This window comes from Anopheles coustani, chromosome 2 (assembly GCF_943734705.1).
Source record: "Anopheles coustani chromosome 2, idAnoCousDA_361_x.2, whole genome shotgun sequence".
In the NCBI taxonomy this organism is placed as follows: Eukaryota; Metazoa; Arthropoda; class Insecta; order Diptera; family Culicidae; genus Anopheles; species Anopheles coustani.
In genome coordinates, this window is record NC_071289.1 from 2,096,794 (window position 1) to 2,119,375 (window position 22,582).

The window sequence follows — 22,582 nt, forward strand, 5'->3', positions numbered from 1 at the left end:
GTGGACAGAACATGAAAACCTCTTCCATTGGATTTGCTTTCATCCGTGTGGTTTGCAAAATAAAAACAGTGTTTAGTATTCGCTGCATTCTCAAGCCACGATTGGACGGACGCTTTGTACAAAAATAAAAAAAAACGAATACGGACGGGGATTCGGACGGACAAGACATAACCTAAAACCGTATTTCACTGGATTGGTGAAGACAAACAGTGCCGAGCAGTGGCGTTATGCAAATACGCAAACAGGAACAGGATTGCACCAGTAATAATCACATTTATCCCTTTGCACAGGGGAAAAAAACAGTAGAACAAACATAGGAAACAAATATAGATGGGAGCGTGAAATATGGACAAGAATATCCTAGCTGGAGCGATATTTTTATACCGCCTTTGTTTTAAGTTTAGCTGCGGAATAAAAACAAACATAGACAGCAAACAGGTGACTCTACTTACCCCGACGAGTGTTTTGATATTATGCAGCGCATCTTGAGCCTTGAGGGCTGCCTTTCGCGTGTAAAACGTCACAAAACAGCACCCTGTGGATGGAAAGAAACGGAAACAGAAAAGCACGATAAAGCAACGGGACACACTGGCACAAAACGATGACGATAACGCACGCATTGGTTTCTGAGAACTGGTCAAACGGAGTGACGAAAAACGAGCAATGGATTTTAGAAAAAAAAGGCTTGCAAACTTACAGCTGGTAAAAAGAAGCACTCATAACAATTTCATTTTCAAACATTATGCTTTTGACTGGGGAAATTTTACTTCAAATTCACCTGCCCATGTCGTTGGACAGTTTTGCTATGCAATACTCTTCAATACATAAAACACACAGAACTTTACAAAAAAGGAGCGGTAGGACAAACTTTTTCAAGCCTTGAAGAAAACTGTTTTATATAAAATATTTACAACAACACCTTTGGCGTTTTTTGGTAGCATACTTGTTAACATCGATCGAGCACTGTTTAGTACTGTTTCATCGAGAAAACATACGATGTACATTTAGAATATATATTACAGAAACCCCATTCAACAAACGTAAAGTAACATTTGTGGACAAGTACTTTTTCGACAAACGAAAATTTTACACCCAACACATCATTTGAAAAGAGTAAAACAACCTGATTGATACAGAAAATATTGTACAATATGCTGTCTCGATTTGAAAGACAGCATTATTGCATAATTTTTTTTTTTTTTAATATTATTCAGTGATATTACGTGAAAAAATAATTAACAAGAAAACGTAGGTAGAACCTTAATTTCTCAAAGTATTTTTAACGCCAGATGGTTCACTCCATCAACCCGTATCGGCCATTCAAAGCAACCCACGAGGTCTTCATTCTGCGTAAATGTCATTGGTGGTGACGGAGATTATGCCGGGCTTAGGTCATCGCTTCGTATTTCCTGCTTAGCTAGAATACCCCCACGAGATTTAGATCCTGTTTGGAACGTTCTGAAAAGCGATCCCCGCGGACCGGACGGAAGCGGTGGAAGATCGGGGATTTGGGTCCCGCCGGAGGACCGGATATTAAAAAGATTCATTCACAAAGGGACCGGCGGAAAGTTGGAGTTCCAATTTGTGTGCGGAACATAGCCGACCCGAAATGAACCCTGTCAGAGTCCTGCTGCGACGGTTGACTTTTCTTTTACCGCTCGCTGTCATTCGCTGTCAACGGTTTTCTAAGGCTAGAATAAAGAAAACAGATACTGGTTTTGTGTTGGATAAAAGAAAAAGAGACAAGGACATCTTCCAAGTCCTTCAACCATCGGTGGAGTTTTTCTCCAGAATTGAAGGTATAGGATCAAAGAAATAGCAGAAGTCCTGCCGGGGTTTGATGATAACACAGTTGGTAAGCTATTTCCAATCTTCAGCTCAATACAATCCAGAAATATTGCCGCGGAATGTCTTGGTTAACAAATCAAATCTTATCTGTTAGGAGGAACTTTACAATCCATTTATTTCCCAACGAGCCTTATAATCACAACCGCTTTTAGCAACACTTTTGGGGTTTTAAATGAAAAATAGAAATTAATTTACTTTTGCAAAACACATCAAAACTCCATCGGAGGGACAGGTCCACTCCAAAACCGGACCGAGGGTCGGGTGAGCAGAGATAATATGAAGTCACAATTTGTTTAGGACTCAAGTTGTCATCCCTTTCTCCTCCCCTTCCACCGATTGACTCAAATCGGTATATTCCGAAAAACTCGGACCCTCCCAGAATGGCTGGTCAGAAATGTGACCGAAAACGGTTTGGTCGGAAGGAAAGTAAGAAACTTTTAATGGTATCGTTAACAATAGATTTTCCACCCAATTTGTGTGGCTGATTTGTTTTTCCTAGCCTCCACTCTCTCTCTCTCTCTCTGCTCCTTGATGTTTGAGGTTTGGATTTCGCTTGCGGTGGTGAGGAGCTGGTTGAGATGATTTTATCTATCTTTAGAACCCTCATGCCAATCATTCAACGAGACTATTTTCCCTACCGGGACCCTACCGGCAAACCCCGGGAAAAGTCCCGGGCCCAACTAGCCCCTTATCACCGGAGTAACAACATCATCATATTTATACGATCCGGAACTCGTTTTATCTGTTTCATCCTTTGGCTCAAGCGACTTGCGGAGTACGGAAGCGTCCTTTTCATCATTTGATTCACTTTAGCGCATTAGGCCGACCTCTTCGAAATCGGTTTGGAAAAGAGAAATAGCAAGCATTACTTTCGGAGAAAGACCACCATCGAATAAAGCAGTAGATGAGTTAGACAGCGGTGGTGAAAGCTGAAGATGGCCAGAACCCCACGTCACCGGAAACTGACCACTGTTTCCTTTCGTTTCTCAAGAGGTACACTTCGGCGCAGAAGGGGAAGGCATTAATTCCTTGAGTAGTCCCCCCAACTCCATTGGCTCAAGCAAAAAGGAAAAGATCGAAACAATCACTCTCATCATCGATTGCGTCGATGACCAGCATCGGATCGGTGTGGCTGGATGTGGGTTTAATGAAAATGTGCCCGGGAATCCGGCCGTTATCGGAAAACCCGGAACTTTCCCTTCGGTTCGATTGTTTCGTAGTTCATCGTCCCCACCTCTGTGGCTAACTCATTGGATGGTGTCGTTTCGATATCGTCACATTTCTATTCAAGTCTCCCCTTCTCTCGGCATGTGTGTGTGTGTGTGGTTTTGCTCGGACAAACGAAGCAAATCACACTTACTGCGGATTATGCTGTGCGTGTCGATCGAAAAACCCTTTTCCCAACCCGCTCCACGTCTTGCACAAGCCACACAGCCATCTCCAACGAGGGGCCAGAATGAAACCTAATTAAGTAACTAATCTTCAACGGAGACAAGGGTTTGGCTCGGATCGTCTGTCACTAGCAGAACAAACACAACTGGACGGACACGATATTTGATACTTGTGCCTCGAGAGAAGAAATCATCGAGGGCGAGAAGAAAAGTAAAATGGAGTGGAAGAGAAGGCATTTGTTTTACTTGCGGTGGATGATAGTGGTATGGCCTCGGTGGTCACTACTCCTCGTTGCAAAGTCCATTTCCGACGAGGATCCCGAACCCCAAAAACCCCGGTACCAACTCCCGGCTCCCGGAATGTTTGATTTCGCTTCATCACAATCTTATCCGTGCGCCTTTTGATACAGCGAACGGAGAAATGTTTCTCCGGAGCTAACCGAGACATTATCATGCCGAGCGCCTCCGAAGGGGAAGGAGGGTAGACTGACGGACGCATGGACATGGGACGGATTCATTGTGTGTGTTTGTTGTTTGGTATCGCCTTGGAATCGATTCCTGGAAGAAGCGAGCTTCAGTCTCGTCCTGCCTGCGGTTCCCGCAAAAAGGAATTGTAAGGTGTGCCTGACAAGGACTGTCCGAAGATACTGTGTTGTTTGTTTGGATTAGTTGGTTTGGTTGGGACTTTGTGGTCGAAAGGAAATGAATTTCGTTTCCTCTCCGATAGCACAACGTGTTCTTAGCCACACGATAACCTACACACACTCTCATGGGGTGTTTCTTGGTGTCTTGCAAAAGCGCCCTCGGGAAGGACTCAAACTTTCCGAATCGTTTTCCTTTTAGTGGTTCCAGAGCAGCGAGCTTGGTTGGGTAATAGTTGAGTTCAATTTCTTGGGAGATGTTTGTTTAATTATAATTTTGAGCAGTTTAATTTTGCGAGAAACCAAACGAGGTTACATTTTATGCTACTATAGTTTCAAATTAAATAAAAAGAAACCTCTTGTAACGAATAATTAGAGATCAGTTGCATTTTAGCTTCCAATATGTCAAGAGAGCCTCGAGGCAAATTATGGCGTTAAAGCGGAAAATTACAATTTATGATCCATTAGATAAACATAAGCAGGATTACGATAGTCAATAATTAGATAAGCGTTAGTCGCTCAAACCGTGATTCAATTGAATGTTAACTCAGGAATTAAATGTTATCCATTCTGCACATCACACCGCTCTAGAGTTAAATCCGCTTAAGACACTTGTGACGGAAGATACTTCCCGACGTGAATCGATTAGAAGAGCTTCATTCCTCACTCCGCCCGAAAGCAGATTAGTGTGTGTAGGACAAATTTTCATTTCGCCACCTTCTTAAAGAGCGAGCCCGCAACCCATTGTGCTCGACTCCGCCGTGCAGACAATTATCGTGTCATCAGGTGAAAATTCCATCACACCGTACTTTAAACGATGGAGAGGCAGCAGAGCTTCAGCGTTTTTCCGGAAGGAGCAGCAAAGGTTACAACAAAGACGCGGCTCGACGAGTTTTACGACAAGCTTCGTGCCCTCGTCATGCCAACGCAAATGTGCGAAGAGAGAAAGGCCCCTTTCGTGCGAAAGGTTCGCTTTAATGAAATTAATTTTCAATTATGAACCGTCTTTCGGTGTCAAATCGAAAGTTCATCTTCGGGCCTTTGGCGTCGTAGGCGTGCGCGCCCGTGCTGGCGTGCCAAGAGACCAGTGTTTCCCTTCCCCGGGGCTATTTGCGGAACACAAAAAGGTGGAGGCCACGAACGAAAGAAGGGCACAATTAAGGTGCATAACCGATTTTACAGCCCAACGTAAAGGCGGACCTGGAGCGTCGCGTTCCGGGGACCGGAAAACCCCGTTTGGGAAAACGCTAGTCCTCCACGGTCCAGATGATGGTGTCATCGTCGATTGCTGGCGTATTGTGGGAAAATTGCCATTCGCTCGGAACGAGTTTCGAGCAGCTGGGAAAACCTCCGGGGGCCCCGAGGGTGTGGACAGTGGGTTAAATTACGCGTCAGCTACAAGCCCTAGGAAGGCTTTTTCCCGAACCTAGAGCTTTTGTTTGTGATGTAACCACTTCCGAAGCAAATTATAGGTTCTTCGCCAGCGCATGACTTCCATTGCCATTTGCTGCACCACCAAGGACCCACCTGAGTGTATTTCAAATGATTTTCCACCCCGGCCACATAATGCTGTTGTTCAATTTTTAAATTACTTATGAATTTTGCCGACCAAATGGGAAAGAAGTTGGGTTGGGAATACGGTTTGGGGGAAAACTCATCGCACCAAAGAAGCAGCAGCCGCAGCACTGCAACTTCGAAAGCTAGAAAAACATACGTCAATATGTTTGAATTATTAAGCACCACTTTCGCGTCCGTTGGTTCGCCTTTCACGTAACGTTCCTTCCGTCCGATACAGCGTGTGTTCGTTCGTTTCCAGCGTGCTCGAAGGTAACAAAACTGCAATCGTGACTCGAGTCGAAACCACGTGAATAATGCATTCGTGCAAGAAACCGTTGTCCGTTGGTCGAAACACGATTCCGGGGAGCTCCTGGTTTGAGGCCACCAAACGGAAGGTAATAGGGCCAGCTTTCGTTGGTCTTTGTTGGGCAACTTTGATCGACGAGTATTTCGTTGCCAACTTGATCGATTTCGATCGAAAATTAGAGAAGTACGATAATATGTAAGTTTGTGTGCTTTAAAAGGAGAAAACTATTTCAAATAATATATACAACTTTAAGCAAATTACATCAATACGAGTTGGAGAAGTTTTTGCCAATACAACACTTCAACAAAATCTTACAGGATCACCGCTTAATCAAAATGCATCCAATCGTATGAAATTCAGAAATAGAAGCCCGTGAGGTATCCTTCCACCTACACCCTGTTAGTATTCATAACACGTTGGCGAAACCATTTTCACCACCGCTTGGGGGGGAAATTCACCACCAAGTACCAGGCGCCTCCATTGGTGCTAGAATCTCCCGAGGGGCTCGTCTTCAGGTACCTTCGGGTACGGGGGTTTCCGTGATCGATTTCAAGACCCACTCTCCCACCAGTTCCGTAAAGGCAGCCACACTAATCGACACAAAACGCGTCGTGAATCGTGAAATTTGACGACTGACACGTCACGCTTTGCGGGCGACGCACAACGGTGGCGTCGCGCATAAATTAACCGAAAGTATCGTTTATGAATATTTAAACATTTCTCCTGGTATTCGCACTTCGGGTAAGTTTTCCCGCTCCCGCACCATTCCACCGCCAAACCAACTATCGCGAAACAGTAGTTTCCGATCCCGAGTCACAGTTGTCGAACGAAAGTTAAACACACTCACACACACACCGTTCCGGGTGCTCGAGCATCGGGGCCAGCGAGTGAGAATGCCGCCAATATTAATTTGAGCAAATTTTATTGACCGTCGTGCAAATAGTATAATTAATTTCAGAACCCTCCCACCGCGGGTTTGGGGCGCAAACCTGGCGCAAAACCGGAACACGATCATGTCGTCGTTGTTTTTAGTGCACGGGGGGGGAAAGGAGGAGTGAGGCGGTTAATAGGGAGTGGTTTATGCGTTCGGCTTATCGGGTTACCTACGGGGCTCCGTGGGGTTGACAATTTACACACAAAAACCAAACAAAACCCACCCAACCAAACACTCGGTTTTCCCTCGGACGCAAAACCGGACACCGGGGATCGTGGTCGGGAGGAATGGTGGGGGCACACGGAGGGAACGGCCCGGCTACTCACCCGAGGTCGGTTTCATTTGCCTGATGATAGCTCAAAAGTGCCGGAAATTCGAGAGTCCTCCCAGGTGCTCCCCGGGGAGGCAGGTGGAGGAAATGGGCGTTTATCAGCGGGTTTCGGAACCGCCCCGGAACCGGAAGTTAACTTTCTATCCATGGCGAGGCTTCCCAACCCCGCGGCCGGTGTTTTTCCCGTGCGACCGAAAGTGGTCCGGGGAGCTCCAAATGAATTATATGCAAATTATGTTTAAATTCCAATTGACATTGTCAAATTTATGGTAATTGCTTTATTATACCGACACTGGCCCGGGGTTGAACACTCCGGGGAGTGTAGTGTCCGAGGTGGAATGACTCATGAATCATTTTCCACCACTCTCAATCCCCCGTTTCGCTATTTCAAGGACCGAAAAGGATCAAAGCTGAAACCCGCAGCACGCCGTTGGGCGGCCAAATGGTGTTCCATTTAAAAGTGGAAACCTCACGATGGGCGCCAGCGGAAGATCCTGTTCCCAGGATAAGCTTAATGACGCGTGACAGGTTCTTTCGTGCACGCTCAGCGCAATCGGGCATGCGAAACCTTCGACCTAATTCGCCGACGCGTCAACGCATCCTTCCTACCTCGGCAGCGCATAAATTAGGAACACTTTACGATGACTGCACACGACGGTGAGAGGGCGACGGAGGGTAGGGGGAGGGCGGAGGAGATTATTTTTTCGCTCGCAAAAACCCTCAGCCTCGGTGGTTATTTGAGTCAGATTTTATACACCACTTATAAAAACGGGGCGCCGAAGAGCTCCAAACGTAGAGGCTGCGTTTTAGGAAAAGATACCACAGACTGGGAAGGTCTGAGAGGCTGGGTGTGTGTGTGTGTGTGACGATATCTCAACTCGTTCAAAGGGTAAGATACCATGCCATGCGATCGTAAGGTTTAATGTTTATTACACCGCTTGGCACGATTGTACACATGTGACCCACAAAAGGTGTAGAACTTTCGTTAACGCCTGCTGAACCTGAAGAGGCACAGGAGGGTCTTAGTTCTAGGTGCCAAACGGTTATGTAACACTGACAGTATGGAGATTTTTGTTACATAAATCTAGCCTTTAGAAGTTATTTATTAGTCAAGAACTGGTTTAATAAAAAGAAGAAGTTTTCATATCTTTATGGATAAGACTGTGCAGGCAAATAAAAGAGCCATGTTGTAAACTAACGTCATAGAACACGTCTTCAAAAATACAATCAAGTTGGTACGAACAACAAAGTCTAGGGAAACGACGACAGATGGATGATAAAAGATTAATTGCAACCTACTTGCCTACAAGATAAATTCCCTTCTTGTTCATAAAGAGCTGTTGAAGCAGGTGAAAGATGATTCTCAATCCCAAGGGAACTTTGTGTTAACTAGTTTCAGCTAGATAGATGCTTGTTTTTGTAACTTAACAGTGTAAGTAAGGACCGTTGAAGGCAGTGTCTCATTCATTAGTCATAGAAATGTTTAACTATTTGCAGAAAAAGGACTCCGACATAAACATTCGGAGTTAAAAGATTCATCGGAAATGACTAGGAAAACCGAAAAAAAATCACATATCCTAACTCTCCCCCCGTTCAATTGTTCAAAACGGAAATGCAAAACCAAATAAATCCACATAATGTTCGCATTTTTACCTTCCAATTTGAGATTCCATAATTGATGGGTTTTGCACCGGAATCTGCTGACAGTTTTGGACTGGCCGAAGGTATTAATTATTCACGCTAAACTATCGACACGAAAAACGCGTTGATTGGGGGGGAAAATAAAATACGCCAGTTGCCAACAGTTGTCGTGCAGTATGCATGTTGTCAATTTTTTTCCACCATTCCGCATTTCCCACCCTTCATCATCCAATCGCGATCATGGATCAACGCTAATTAGTGCTTGCTTACTGTCTAAATTTGACAAGCCCTGTACCCCGTACACTCCATGTTTTCCGTTTTCAACGCCACCGGCTTTGCTCGCATATGTGAACATGTTTCCGACAAACAACAGCCGGGCATCAGATCAGTGTTCAAGAAATGAACAATACATTCCCGGGTACACAGTGTACACTCACCGGCTGTACAAATACGTACTCTTCTATGTCATGCACTTCCATTCGGTTATTTGATTTGATTCCCAACGGACGAGGAATTTTTTGTTATAAGCCTGATGTGTGGAACCGATAGCAAAGGCTATTGATTCCTTCCCTTTTTTTTCTGCGGGATTCATCCGATGAGAGGCACAAAAACCATCCGTTTAAAGTGCAGCTCATACAGAGAGATTTTTGTGTGCGCTGCAACTAAGCGAAACTGACCACCAGATTGACCTAGTTTTATACAAACGAAAAAAAAAACAGCACCGATCCCTGTCATCCACTCCAACGTGGCCATTTGCCCGTACAATACCGGATATTAGATAACCGGAGTGAAAGCGGAGAGCACTTTTCATTATTTTTCCACCGAATTTTAGACCTTTTTGGGGCGCTTCAAATGTATTGATAGCGCTGTTTGGTATGGTTCGGTAAGCATTATATGATCACAAATAAACATCCACAACAACGCCAGAAGAGGGCGTTCGCCACCAACTCACTTTACGGTCAGCGCGAGGTGCCATTCAAAAATGGACTCAAAATATAAAAACGTCAAACCGATGCCAGTATGTCGCAGGTTGGATGATCCTCCAGTTAAAAGAGTGTTGAAAAATCGATACTGCAATAACCTAAGCATATCGATGGCGTTCGTCAACGTTTCAACAACTGGCCAGTGCGAACCGACATATGCTTCTCCTCCGAACAACTGGCGAGTCCAGCTGGTGGAACCAATTTTCATCATCGATTTGAAAAGGTGAAAAGCATTGGGTCACTGAAAGCTCTGAAAAGGGTTTTGGGAAGGGAAAGGGGCACGGAAACTCATTGGGAACACCGCTAATCTCCTCCTCCTTCTTCTCCTGTTCCTCCGTTCTCCCTGTTTCCCTTCCTCCCCTATTAAGGGTTGTGCGAATGTGCTCGAGTGTGCTCGTTATCTGTAATTACTTCTGACAGAACCGATGCGAGGTGGTGGTGGAGCGAGTGCATTCGTTTTCCAATTGACCATCGGCAATAGAACTCGATCTTCCCCTCAAGCTACTTTCCACTCGCTTTCCAACCTTCGCTACCTTTCACGGCAAACCGACATGACGTCTAATTAAGATTGTCAGCTTAATTACAATCGCTAAAAGTTTCGCCTGATTCTGGCGCTCTCTGATGTCGATTATTATTACTTTGCGTCACTGTTAGGGTAGGGCGGAACACAAGGTCCATTGGACTCGGAGTGGAATACAAACTTGCAATCGATATTTATACACCCCCTTAATGTGGCAGCAATGGAAGCTTTATTCCAATTTATTATACTTCAGTTTTGTAAACAACCGCAAGTTGCATTCCTGAACGCTACTGAGCGGATGAATAACTTTCCTGTCAATATTTTGGCAGAGCAAATTGAATTTGGGTCACTGGAAAACTTTGTTTTTTGGGGTTTTGTAGCTAACCTTCGGGCTTTCGTATGTACAAATAAAACTTTCGACCACAAAATGGCGCCTAAAATACCGACGAACCTTAATTAGCCGTCGGTTAAGCTTCTCGATTGGATGTTTGCCCTTTTTGCGTTGACCTTTAGTGTTGGGGTTTCAAGAGATGGCGCTTTAATGTATCTGTCTGCATACACAGTTTTGTTTCAAAGTGCACATTTTAAGAGATGTGGAAAATTTTATCTATGCAATATTATGTGAAAAACAGTTAAACTACGAACCACTATGAAACATCAAATGGAAAATATATTTCACCTCCTACGAAAGAAGTCTTTAATCTTTACCGCGTTCCACAGCCATCATAATTCCCATCAAACGAATGACATTTTCAGACTGAAATCGTTTCGCGTTTCGCTGCGTCCTTAAAATCTCGTTCATTCTTTCTTTTCATCTTGTTCAGATTCTGAATACTTGAACTTTCCTCACCACCAGCACCACCAGAACCAGTTTCTTTCGCGAATTAAACCTCGTTGCATATACCGCTGAAAACGTGACAAACAGACGGTCTTTCTCACGTTCCTCTGTGCCAAATTTGGGCCGGCACCGAAGAGACTGTGTGCAACTATGCAATCCGGAACACGGGTACAGGTGACGGGTTTTCCAAAGGGCTTTCCGTTTGCTCCGTTTTTTTTTCGGTCCAAGCCGTACTCTTATTGCAATTTTAACGATTTTCCTTCATTCTACCAATTCATCCTTGGTTTCACGGAGAGAATAGAGGCTATTAAAAATTGAAATATATTTCAAGAGCGAGGGAAATTTCAGGTTCAAAAGTAGGTTAAGGGTGGAACGAATTCAGGACTTCAGGCCGGTCACGAGCAAGACAGGTGAGATTATTAAGTTGGATAGAAAAATGAAGATTGCAGCCGGGCAGCTCAAAGAACGTTCCTCGTTCAAATGGGTACTCGTGTTTCGGTAATGAAATTCTTTGTTTTATGATTTGACATTTCACCGAGGGATATTAAAGAGAATCACGTGGACGTGAGTTGGATTGTCATTTTAAGGCTGCTAAATTCACATTTCCAGTGTTTTACCCTTGAGTCCTATTTTTTGTTGAAAAGATACCAACGTGACGGTTTCGCAAATTATTGAACCTGAACATACAAAAAAAGATCATTGAAATTACTGATGCCAAAGAATACTAATTTATTCAACGTCAATAAACCACGAAATAAAGGATCCACAGTGTTCCGGCACCGTTCACACAATGTTCGGTTACAATTAGCCATAAATTTGAATTTTTTAAAAGCCTAATTTTGCGGTACCAAATGCCAGAAAAACGAGTGGCTCCCGTGGGATCCTTCTCTGATCTCTTGGCTAAATCCGTTCAAACCGGAGGGAGGAGCAGTGCGGTACAATTTAGCTTGAACCGACAGGTTTTGACAGCCCTTTCATCTTTTCGAAACCGGCCGGAAAAATCCTTCGCCGACTAATTACAAATCCACCGGACCCAAATCAACATTCATTTTCCGTCCATCGGAGGGGCATATCGGGAGGGATCGGTTGGGCGTCGTGATTCCATCAAAAGCAAACGAGCAATGGAAGCCTACGAGGCTCCGAGGGAAAGATAAAACGTAAGTGAAATGGAAAATTCAAGCAATAAGCTAACAAGGTTTGCATTGGTAATCTCACGCCGTAGTAGTAGTCGTCCATCATTAGGATGGTTTTTGATATTACTTCGGTTAAATATAGCGTAACGCCCACGGGTGCGATTTTCTACTCATGAATTATTGCATTAAAAACAAATAGAAATAATAAATTTAAAATCTTGCATCTATTGGAATTGTATTTTTTAAAAATCCCAAATATATTCTAGTCAGTTCCCATGGATCTGTTCCATAAACGGAGGGAGTCTTTCCTTTCCAACACTAACCACTCGTAACCCAGGGCACTCGACACCCTCGGCAACCGCAACACTTACCTCCTCACATTACCAACCCGAAGCGACAATCTGGTTTCGAGGAAGTGAAGTGCGTTTTGATTCAATTTTGCGTTGAATTTAAATTAGAACAGAACCGATACCCGGGATATCCGAGAACGATGATGGAGTGAAATCCCTGTCGGCAGGATAGAATGTCGAAAAAAAGGTACAGAGTAAGAAGCAGAGGATGGCAAAAATAACGCTTTGTCACGTTGATTTTGCTCTTCAGAGGGTTTTTTTTTTCTTCATTTCCCCCTGTCGGTTTATTTGTTCCAAAATCAACCGGGAATTCCCAGAAAAAGGAAAAAGATGTTAAGCAAACGTGCGTTGAAGTGCGTCACGCTAGTTCATGCTGGTGAAGAGGGTGGTGGCGTGGGAGACAAGCAGACGGCAGGTCACCGGAAATGGAAGCATCTTCCACGCCTAAAAAAAAGTATCGGTCTGGATGGGATGGGAGTTTTCCCGGCGAGAGAAAATCGCGTGCGGTGGTGCTTGAGTTTACTGAATAAAACAGAGGAGAATAAAAACGAAAAGACCATATAAACCAGCACGCACCAGGCAGAGAGGAGATCCTGAGGCCACTGATTTGACATTTTCCACTCCCCCCCCTCCCTCTTCCCTTATCGAGGGTGGATTGGGGTGAAGCGTGACGTCGTTCCACGTCGCTCACGCGGGAACCGACAGAGCGTGGCGGTGGAGGTATATCAGCCTGATGAGGTAATCGAAAAATGTTGCTAAATTTTCTGCGGGTTTGTCCGTGGGCCCCTTTCCGGTCGAAGAAGCCCGACGACAAGCAGGAGGGAAGTGGTGTGGCAAGAGAAAAAAAATGAACAGGAGAAGCCAAAGGAGGACCCATGACTGAAATCGGCTACGGCTTTACCGCTGGTGACGTGAGTGGATTTTGTTTTATGTCTCAAGCCGTATCCGTATGACCATCGTTGCACGGAGGAAGTTTGGTACGTGTGCTACCTAGGGATCAATTTTCCTCGTGGGGTGCTTTCGATAAGAAGAAAAATCATGCCAGTAATCATGACTACATGGTTCGTAATTGAAATTCCTACCCTGAAATATTGGTAACGATTTCAATCACGGCGTGGTTTTATGTTTCGAATATCTAAACGAGACACATTCGATCGTTTATGCGTCCCGTCTGCGGAGTTTTGTTGTTTAAAATGTTTTTCCAAACCAAGGCAGTATGGGTGGATATAAAAAAAATGCACATAAACTTGACCTTCGTTTGAATTTTCCATTTAGCCTCCAAGGCAAGTAGTTCTCTCGAAAACCGTATCGTCGTACGATTTATTTGCCCAAGGATACTTTTGCTTCCCAAGTCCGCAAACTTTGATGGCTAAGCAAACATACATTGTGCAGCAGGAAGTATTAACCCCGCTCCTCTCCCTTTCCCTCTCTCACTCTTTCTCTCTCTGGCACAACTAAAGAGCAGCCAGCAGTCAAACATTTTTCCCACTAAAACCAATCCCAAAAGGAAAGGCAGAGAAACTTTCTCTTTACGTTACATTTGTCGCTGTGGTGGAAGATTTTTCCGCTTGCCAGTTCGATGCCTGCTACACTTTGCCAGCGCTGGTCAGCCGAATAAATCGCGTACCATTCCGCTGTCGTCCCGGGCACAACTTTCCACACCACCGCCAAATCGTACGACGCTCGAAGCTAGCTTCAACCGCATGCTTTAAGAGCAAGACCATTATCGTCATCATGCTCCATCGAGGATGTCAACCGTGTGTCCGAGCGACGCCATGTCGTTCGATTTTCCCGCTCCTTCGGGTTTGCACCGTTGAACGCCAGCATCGACGGGTCAACACGTCCATCCGGTCAGCAGAAGAGAAATGAGTAATGGATTGGAAATCAACAGTTCTTTCTCCTCCTGCATACCGTCCACACTGCCGTTGAGAGCGACCCGCTGCACTCCCCGTTCGATTGGTGCACTTTTTTATGCGAGGTCAAAGTGAGGAACCCGAGCAGCTAAAGGGCTTCCCGAGTGTCACCAACCGAAAACCCGTGCTCGAAGTGGAGAACGATGGCTCGAATCGGCTTCCAGGATCTATTGGCATCGACTCCGGTCAACCGGGCGGGCACGTCAAAAACATCAAGTATCCTGCCCGGCGGCGTCCATGCCATTTTCCCTTCTGTCACCTCGTATGCACCAGGTCCTGAGGCCCCGTGACAAAAAGCTTCTGTGATGCAGGTCCCTCCGATTGAACGACCAACATAAACATGCCATCCGTACGTCATATAGTTTTCTTTGGTGTCGGGCAAGAAGCCGCCTTTTTGAGCGAGGAATCATTGTGTTGGCGATCGTTGTTTTTTGGGTTCCGATGTGGCAGAGACGAAACGATGGCGCTTTCCAGGTGATAAGAGCTTCTACTCTTTGGTACTTTGTCCCTTAAAAAGACAACATGCATTAAAAACCAACCAAAAAACGTGAAGAGCTCTTCACCAACCGAACGGGTTTAGTGAAATCTCTCGAAGGATTTAGCAGGAGAAAATCAATCTCTATTGTTCTTTGCTGGTTAGTCTATCAAATCGCCCTGTAAGAAAAAATAGAACGCCCTTGGCATCCGTGACACCTACATCCTATTCTCTTTCTTTCCTTCGTCAGTTGTGAGATCGATTGAATTTATCCAAAAAGACCGTTTCAACCGTTGCTGATGATTCTGTCACTCCTCCGTCCCGTGAGTGGCAAATCAATTAACGGGAAAATAGAACCCCCTCAAGGGGATGGCTGGCCCTAGTCTTGGTTGCTGTGCAAAACACACAGACACTCACCCTTGCTCTGACCGGATGTCTTGTCCCGCAGCACGTTGATCTGGTGCACCCTACCGAACTCCTCGAACATCTCCTTCAGCTGCTGCTCGTCCATCGAGCGAGGCACCTGCCCGACGAACATCTTGATATAGTCCGGATCGGGCTGGTCGCTCACGGCCTCCTCGTCTTGGTCCTGGCACGGCGACAGCTTACCACCCGCGTCCGCCATGGTGTTGTTGTTTATCACCTTCGGATTGTTGTTGTTCAGGGTATGATTGTTATTGTTGAGGCTGCCGGGGCTGAGGTTCATGTTGTTGACGCTAGCGTTGCTATTCGCGGTGTTGTTCAAGTTCATAATGGCGCTACAAAAAGAATGAGAACAGAGAAACGGTGATTTAATAAAATGAGTAATAAAAAGTGAATCTTATGACATTTCAATAATTCCATTATGAACAATATAATCTTCTGCGATGTGAGACACATTCGAAAACTCAACCTGGTTCAAAGATTTTCTTTTGTGTTGTGACTTTAAATTGAATTTCCAAAATGGTCAACCCAACGACGAACGACAAACCCGCCCGGGTGGTCGATTTTCTTCCATCCGGCGGATGGCGGCGCCCCAAAAGGACGACCACCACCGATCGAACCGACAAGACAGATTTGTCCCGTCGATTCCGTTGTTTCCGCCCCCGTCGTTCGGTATGAAAATCATTTGTCACGATGTGGCAATTTAACGGTAGACTCCCTGGATGATTCGCCATCGGACGTGGCCCAGGACGTGCCCGGAATGTGAATTTCTTTCCAAGCAGTCCCCCACGTCGCCCGGTCGGTGGAAAAATTCGATAAACATGGAACGAACCGAACGCAGGGCGCGAAGGGCGGGCGGACGGAACGAACGAAATCTAATCTCGTCACACCTTATTGATGGTGGTTGTTTTCGAGGAGGGGGACGTGGTGGGAGGGGAAAGGTCAGGACGGAAGCTGACGGCGAAATGACCGAAAAGAACCATCATAATAATGATGCTCCGTTAGAAGGACACCCGAGCTTCATGATCCTTTTTTTTTCGTCCCGATGCTGGAACCGGAACGGTGGTGCCAATGTTGTTGTTGATGAGCATGTTTCTGTCCGAAGGGGAAGCCATCCACCCGACGGTTCCTGCGACACCAATGAACCGCGAAAACCGCCCTCGCGTCTCAGTCCCTTTTCCCCGACCGACGGCAGAATGACGGATAAAAATTTTATCGTCCAATAAAACGAAGCACTGAAACAGTGAGAGACAGAAAGAAGGAGGAATCGAGGAAGATAAAAACGATATAAAAAGCATCACTCATTAACCAGCCTCGGTGGACAGCTTGAGCGGATGTTGGAAACAAAAAATCCTCGTCGCCACGTTGGAGGACGGATGGTCGAACATGTCGGGCTTTGGCACGTACTATATTAAAGATGACCACAAAGGACCAACGAGGGGATTCGGTGGAAATGAGCCCGCGGAGCTGGTGGTCGGTCAGTGAAATTATCATCTTCGTCTGCACGGTGAATGGCCCACCATCATTGTTCTGCAATCGAAAAGGATGATTCGAGGATGCTTCACCAAGTACCGCAACGAGGTCGTAAACGTATAAGTCATCTTTCAGTGTCTGGATCAGGCTCCACGGGATCGTGATGCACAAAATAACCATCTGTTGGATAAACCTGAGTGTGCACAAGGGTGTTCTTTTTTCTCTCCCCACGAACGGATTAAAGGATCATTGGGTGTAAAAAACGATTGAATCTTTGGTCTAGGAAACGGTTTTGGTTTCCGTGTGTCTCTCTTTCTCGTACAAGTTCATTGGCCCCTACCGAGGTGGAAATAATTCAATAGAGGAACAGGAACAACTCCCCATCGATGCGATTTCCATCCGACACCATGGGGAAGTTTACGTTATTTTTCCTCCCTCTACGTAATTTTCTCTCAACACGCGGGAGAGTAAAAAATCTACATTCCTAGCAATAGACAATATGAAACGAAGAAACACTCTCAAAACAACATGCCAGTTAGAGGGCGTTGTCCGGGGATAAAATATGAGATTCAATTATTTCCGATATTGTATTTAAGTTCGCTGGGCCGTGGAGAATTTAATGAACTTCCCTGTTCTTCCACTCACGCCTCCAGGACACCTTTTCATGAATGTGTTGTGGGTTTATAAAAAAGCTAGGGTAGAAAAAATCTGCGCCGACGATGATATGAACATACATAAAACATATTTCAGGTTTCCCCCTTACTTAAATAAGCAGACGATTGAATTGTTTTCAAGCACCGGGAGATCATTTTCTATCATGTATTTTTCATGACTTTCCCTAGATGATTTTCCTTGACATTCGATGGTTGCCATGGTTTTACTTGCTACTACGACTCAAAATTTCCAAAAATCAGGATACCAACGCTGGCCACGTGTCTCGGGACGAAATGCCGCCATGGTTATTCAAATTGTTTTTACGAATCATTGATCAATGCGTCTTACACCCGCACAGAGGAAGGATTTGATAGCCCTCATATCACAAACTGTCTTGCAACGGTTGACGATTGATAAACGATGCTTTCCAAACCGGTAGACGTTTCTTGTTTTAGTTTCTCGAGGGTTCTCCAGACAAAAACCTTGATGGAAAAGCAACTTGTGAGGAGCGAACGGAGACGTGGAGTAGATTATAATTTTCCAAATCAATGAATCGAGGAGGATACTCTCATGCCGCGTGACGACGGCCAAGACTCGCCCGTTAACGAATGGCCATTCCCGTCCCGATTGATGGTCGTTGTCGACGACGTTTGAATGCCTAGAGACCTTGTAAAGAAGGTAGCTCCCATATACCAGCAGCTCCTTGCGAAGGAAAGCAAATTGGATGAATGCTCCTTCTGGAATGAGATTCTGTTTTTTGAAGGCTGCATCCACAGCTCGGCCTTACGAAGCCATGTAGTACAAGGGCTCGTGCGCACTAGGTGGAAAAGAGGATAACAATCCATCGTCCGCCGGTAGGTTGTTCCGTCTTCCGAAAGTAGGGAATTCGAGAGATTCGATTCGAAACTAATTGGAGGAAAGCAAATTCCCCGGGAAAGTCATTTGAATAATTTTCCCTGTTTTCCAGCAGCTTCTGTGATTTTCTGCAGGTTTGCGTGAAAAATAAGAAAGAAACCTGGAACAAATTAAATACGGGTATTCGGCACACAAATCGGCACGGTGCGCTTGTCGGGACGTCCCGGCCATGACAATGAGCCAAAAATGAGGTGCCTTGAATTAAGGATCTTCTCGGAAAAGATAGAGGGGAGGAAGAGACTGGCTACCGGGTACTATAAAGACACTTAATTGAATCAAAGAAAATGGAATTAAATTGATGACTGACTTTCGGTGGCGATGCGTGATCCTCCTTGCAAGACATTCAAAGCCGGAAAAACGTAATTACGAATAAATTGAGTGATTTAGCAGATGGCGTTGTAGCTGATATAATTTCATTTCGCAGCTGGTCACCGTCTCTTGGCAAAGAAAATGATTTCCTAGAGAGTATTTCGGACGAATGGGTGTCGAATTTCTCGCATTTCTGAGAGATTGAAAATTTCTTTCACCGAGGCAGCACTTCGATGATGATTTCTTGGAATTTGCTTGTTAGTGGAATTACGTTTCTTTTGGAAGGTTTTATTTATTCGTTGGTCATTGAACGCACGAGAACCATGGTTCACATGCCATTCATATCTAAGAGGATTGTAAGCACACAGTCGCAAAAGATCCTTTTTTAATGGTCATGATTATTTTATTCAAATTCCAAAACATCGCGGCACAGTATAAAAGTTTCCTCATTAAAACGAACAAAACGATACCGTGAATCCGATGCGAAAGGACATCTTATCTTTCGCCGAATACTACACATTAAAGGACAAACTCAAAGAAGGAGAGAACTTCAGTGTAAACATCACTAATTGCTCCTAACTGTGAGTGTCGATTAATTACTGGTCACGGTGAGAAGAAATAGTTTTACAGCTAATTATAAAGTTTCATTCGACTGCAAGAATGAAACGTCAAAATACGTCGACGAAGCAACGGATCGACATACAAAACCGTGTCTGTGCAAAAGTACTGAATATTTAAATACAAGAAAACTATTAAGAAAAACCAACAAACAATGTGCTAAAGGTTTTTCCTAAGTTGCTTGATACTTAAGGTTGCTCCTTCCACCACGTGTTAGTATTCGGTTCACTCACGCATGGCAGTGGTAAAACAAGTGCATAGGACGACTTTACGAGCCTTGCCTTGTTTATATTGCACGGATGAAATGATATCACCGGCGGACAATCTAATTACCCGTTGACGACAACAACAACGACGCCGCCAAACACTTCAAGTCAAACCGAGTGCCCGGCAATCGCTTGTGAAAGGATAACCAACAAACAAATTCCTTCGTTTCTGCAGAAAGCAGAAAAGTGCTCGGGCGTGTTTGTGTTCCCTGCCAACCATCTTCCTTTACGTGAGACAGTGTCGACTTTATCTGCTGTCTACAGCGCGGCATTGCCTTTTACTCGCCGCCATTTGGTTGGCCGGAGGAAATTCTCGACAACCAGCAATTCGTTTGGCTTAAGTTTTCTGCCACCGCATTCGCCACCCTCCACCCGCCTGGTGTGTATCGTTGTGCTTATGGTTTAAACTAGTCTGACCCCTCTTCGCGTTTACGTTATCTGACCCTAAACAGACAACTTTTCCCGGGGTAGAAAAAAACGGCAAGTAGCGCTGCACGGCGAGCGTGCGGCGACAGCAAGACACAACAGACTCCCGGCAAACCGGACCACCGGGGGGGAAAGGATTGTGACCAAGTGCAATCCATGCGGGGCACAAACACCAACTCCCGGCTGCTGCTGCCGGTGAAACTAATTAATAACATTTTAAAACAAAACTGAGTAAGTCTTTAAGCGTTTATCTTGCTTTGAAATGAGATGACCTCGGTGGGAGGAGGGTATGCGGGATGCGGGGGGCGTCGAGGGAAGATGAAGTTGGTGTTTTCTTTTCCGTCAGTTGACTTTTGCCAGTGCAGCAACCAGAGAGGACCCTGGTGTGGCTGGTGCGTCTACTTCAACCTGCCGCAACACGGGGTGTGAAAATCACGAAGGATTCTTTCTCTGCCTGAAGAGGCTACACCTCGTCCTGCTGGTCGACCAACGTCCCCACATAGCGCCGAGGGGCAGCGGTCTGGAATTATGAAAACCAACAGTGTGAATAACTGCCAGATCGTACATTCTTTCCCCCGTTTTCGGACCGCTTTGATCCGCCACCGCCGCCGCCGCGGGTCGTGGGTTGGGAAGCCTTTATTTACTTTGCTTGTAGTTTAACGCGTCCTGGGCGCGCGGACGAAAACGACGATGGCGCCTTGCAAAAGGATTAAAGATAAATACCATTACAAGATCATTCTGGTTTTCTGGTTTGCTGCCCGTTTCTCTGTTTGGCCCTATGGTTGGCCGTGTCACGTTTTGTCGCTGCGGAATGCGTGTTTTACCGTTTCCCTTTGGCTTCTTGAACGAGAAAAAAACTGTATAATTGTTGTACGGGTGAAAAATGTCATGGATAATAAAAGAGTGAACAGGTTAAAAGCAAAGAGCATGAAAAATGTATGCACCGTCGAGAGACATGAGAAACATTCTTGAGCTTCAACGAACTGTTAATTCCTGCTAGGTGGATAGGGAGGACCAGTTGGCACGTCGAGACCGTCGCTGTGGCCCGAAACAAGCACAAATACGTTGACTTTTTGCTGCTCAGGATAAAGCTGCTCTCCCACCGCCGAGACCGGTCAGGAAGTGACAAAGAACATGCCCTGCATGGGATGCATAGGAATGAAGAAAAAAGTGCATGCACCATACCACAACCAAACTCGGACGAAGCCAGAGGGTATACATGGCGTTCAACAGACCGTCGAGCGTGGTCGTGATAATGCCTAATGCTCCAACCAGCGGCAGTACTTGAGTGCATACTCTTCTTCGTCGTCGTATGGCATAAGATGGATTAGACACTCGCGAAGAACCGTTGTATGCTTGGGGGCCCTCTTCAACCGTTCCCCTCCTCCGCCAACAGAACCCAAGCTGTATCATCTTGCCCGTTCCTATCTGCTCTTCCAGGGACAAGCATGAAGCAGGAAAAAGCATGCTCCTGCAACTTTAAGTCAAGATAATAAAGTGGATCTTCCTACAAAGATCGCTTCCCCCGGGGGAAGAGAAATGTGAAACAAAATGGCGCCCGCTAGGGCACACGTGTGAAGCTTTGGATCATAACATGGTATGGTCATTTAGAGGTCACACCTGTCCCAACACAGAGCGGGCAGGTGACATGAAACTACGCATACTTACATAGCGTCATACTCGATGGACGAAGTGGTATCCATCGCCATCGTGCCTAAAAACGGATTTTGGCTCTTCTTGTCGGTTTCCGCGGTGGAGTAGGTAAGCATTTTCATACTGCTGCTTAAACCAATAGTACTTTGTAACAATAAAATCCGATCCTGGTCAAATCACGTGACAGGCAACGATTGTATAAAAAAAAACGAGGGAACGTTTACTGTGTCACACTTTTCAAAGAGTCCGGAAACCGAACGAATATTGCTCCAGTACACCACGATTAAATCTTCACGCACGATTCACGACGAAAAACGTATTCGTCAAACAATTGGTTAACAGTTGTTAAGGGTTACGAAACTTAACAGAACGCTTGCAAAAAAAAATACACTTGCACACAAGAATCTGCACGTGATCGACACGTGGTTTTTCTTTCTCTTGTACTTTGTGCGGGTCAAGGCACTGGGGGAATATCTTAAATCACCACGAGACGCGTCGCGAAAGTCGTACCGCTTGAATATCAAGGCACTTGAATAACAGTACCCAAGTCGTATACGCGTTTTAGAGATAAAAATCGGGGTAGAGCGGGGAATTGCGAGCCAGATGGGACGCTTTAAGAAGAAAGGTTAGGATCAGATTGGATAAAAGGGGGAAAAAGAAGAGCCGTAACACGACAAGCGGTGCACCTCCAACCGTTTCGATACGATTATGATAACGAAATGATCGAGCGTTCGATAAGATCAGTCTCGATTGCTCTCGAACGATCGCTGATGAGATGAGGTGAGATGAGATAATATTCGCTCTCACTATTCGTTCGGGTCTGATCTGATAAGCGAGAGGATCATCTTAGGTTCAACGAGCGCAAACACCTGCCGGTGTCCGAAATGCGAAACATCTTTGATCCACGAGTGTTCAACTTGAAGAATTTCTTTACCTGCAAATGATATCAATCGGGAGGAAACTAAGTTATCAGCTTGAAGCGA

The 22,582-nt window shown here is 45.3% G+C and overlaps 1 protein-coding gene across 3 annotated transcripts in view; it reads right to left on the reverse strand.

Moving 5' to 3' along the window:
* Nucleotides 1-22,298, reverse strand: part of LOC131267075 (CUGBP Elav-like family member 2) — a 114,411-nt gene extending 92,113 nt beyond the window's left edge. For all 3 annotated transcript variants that reach the window (XM_058269834.1, XM_058269833.1, XM_058269832.1), the window contains exons 1-3: nucleotides 21,615-22,298; nucleotides 15,280-15,620; nucleotides 453-535 (exon numbers count right to left, since the gene is read on the reverse strand). In XM_058269834.1, coding sequence (XP_058125817.1) covers nucleotides 453-535; nucleotides 15,280-15,620; nucleotides 21,615-21,721 — 531 coding nt within the window. In that variant the 5' untranslated portion in view covers nucleotides 21,722-22,298. The remainder of the gene's footprint in view (nucleotides 1-452; nucleotides 536-15,279; nucleotides 15,621-21,614) is intronic.
* Between the last annotated feature and the right edge of the window lie 284 nt (nucleotides 22,299-22,582).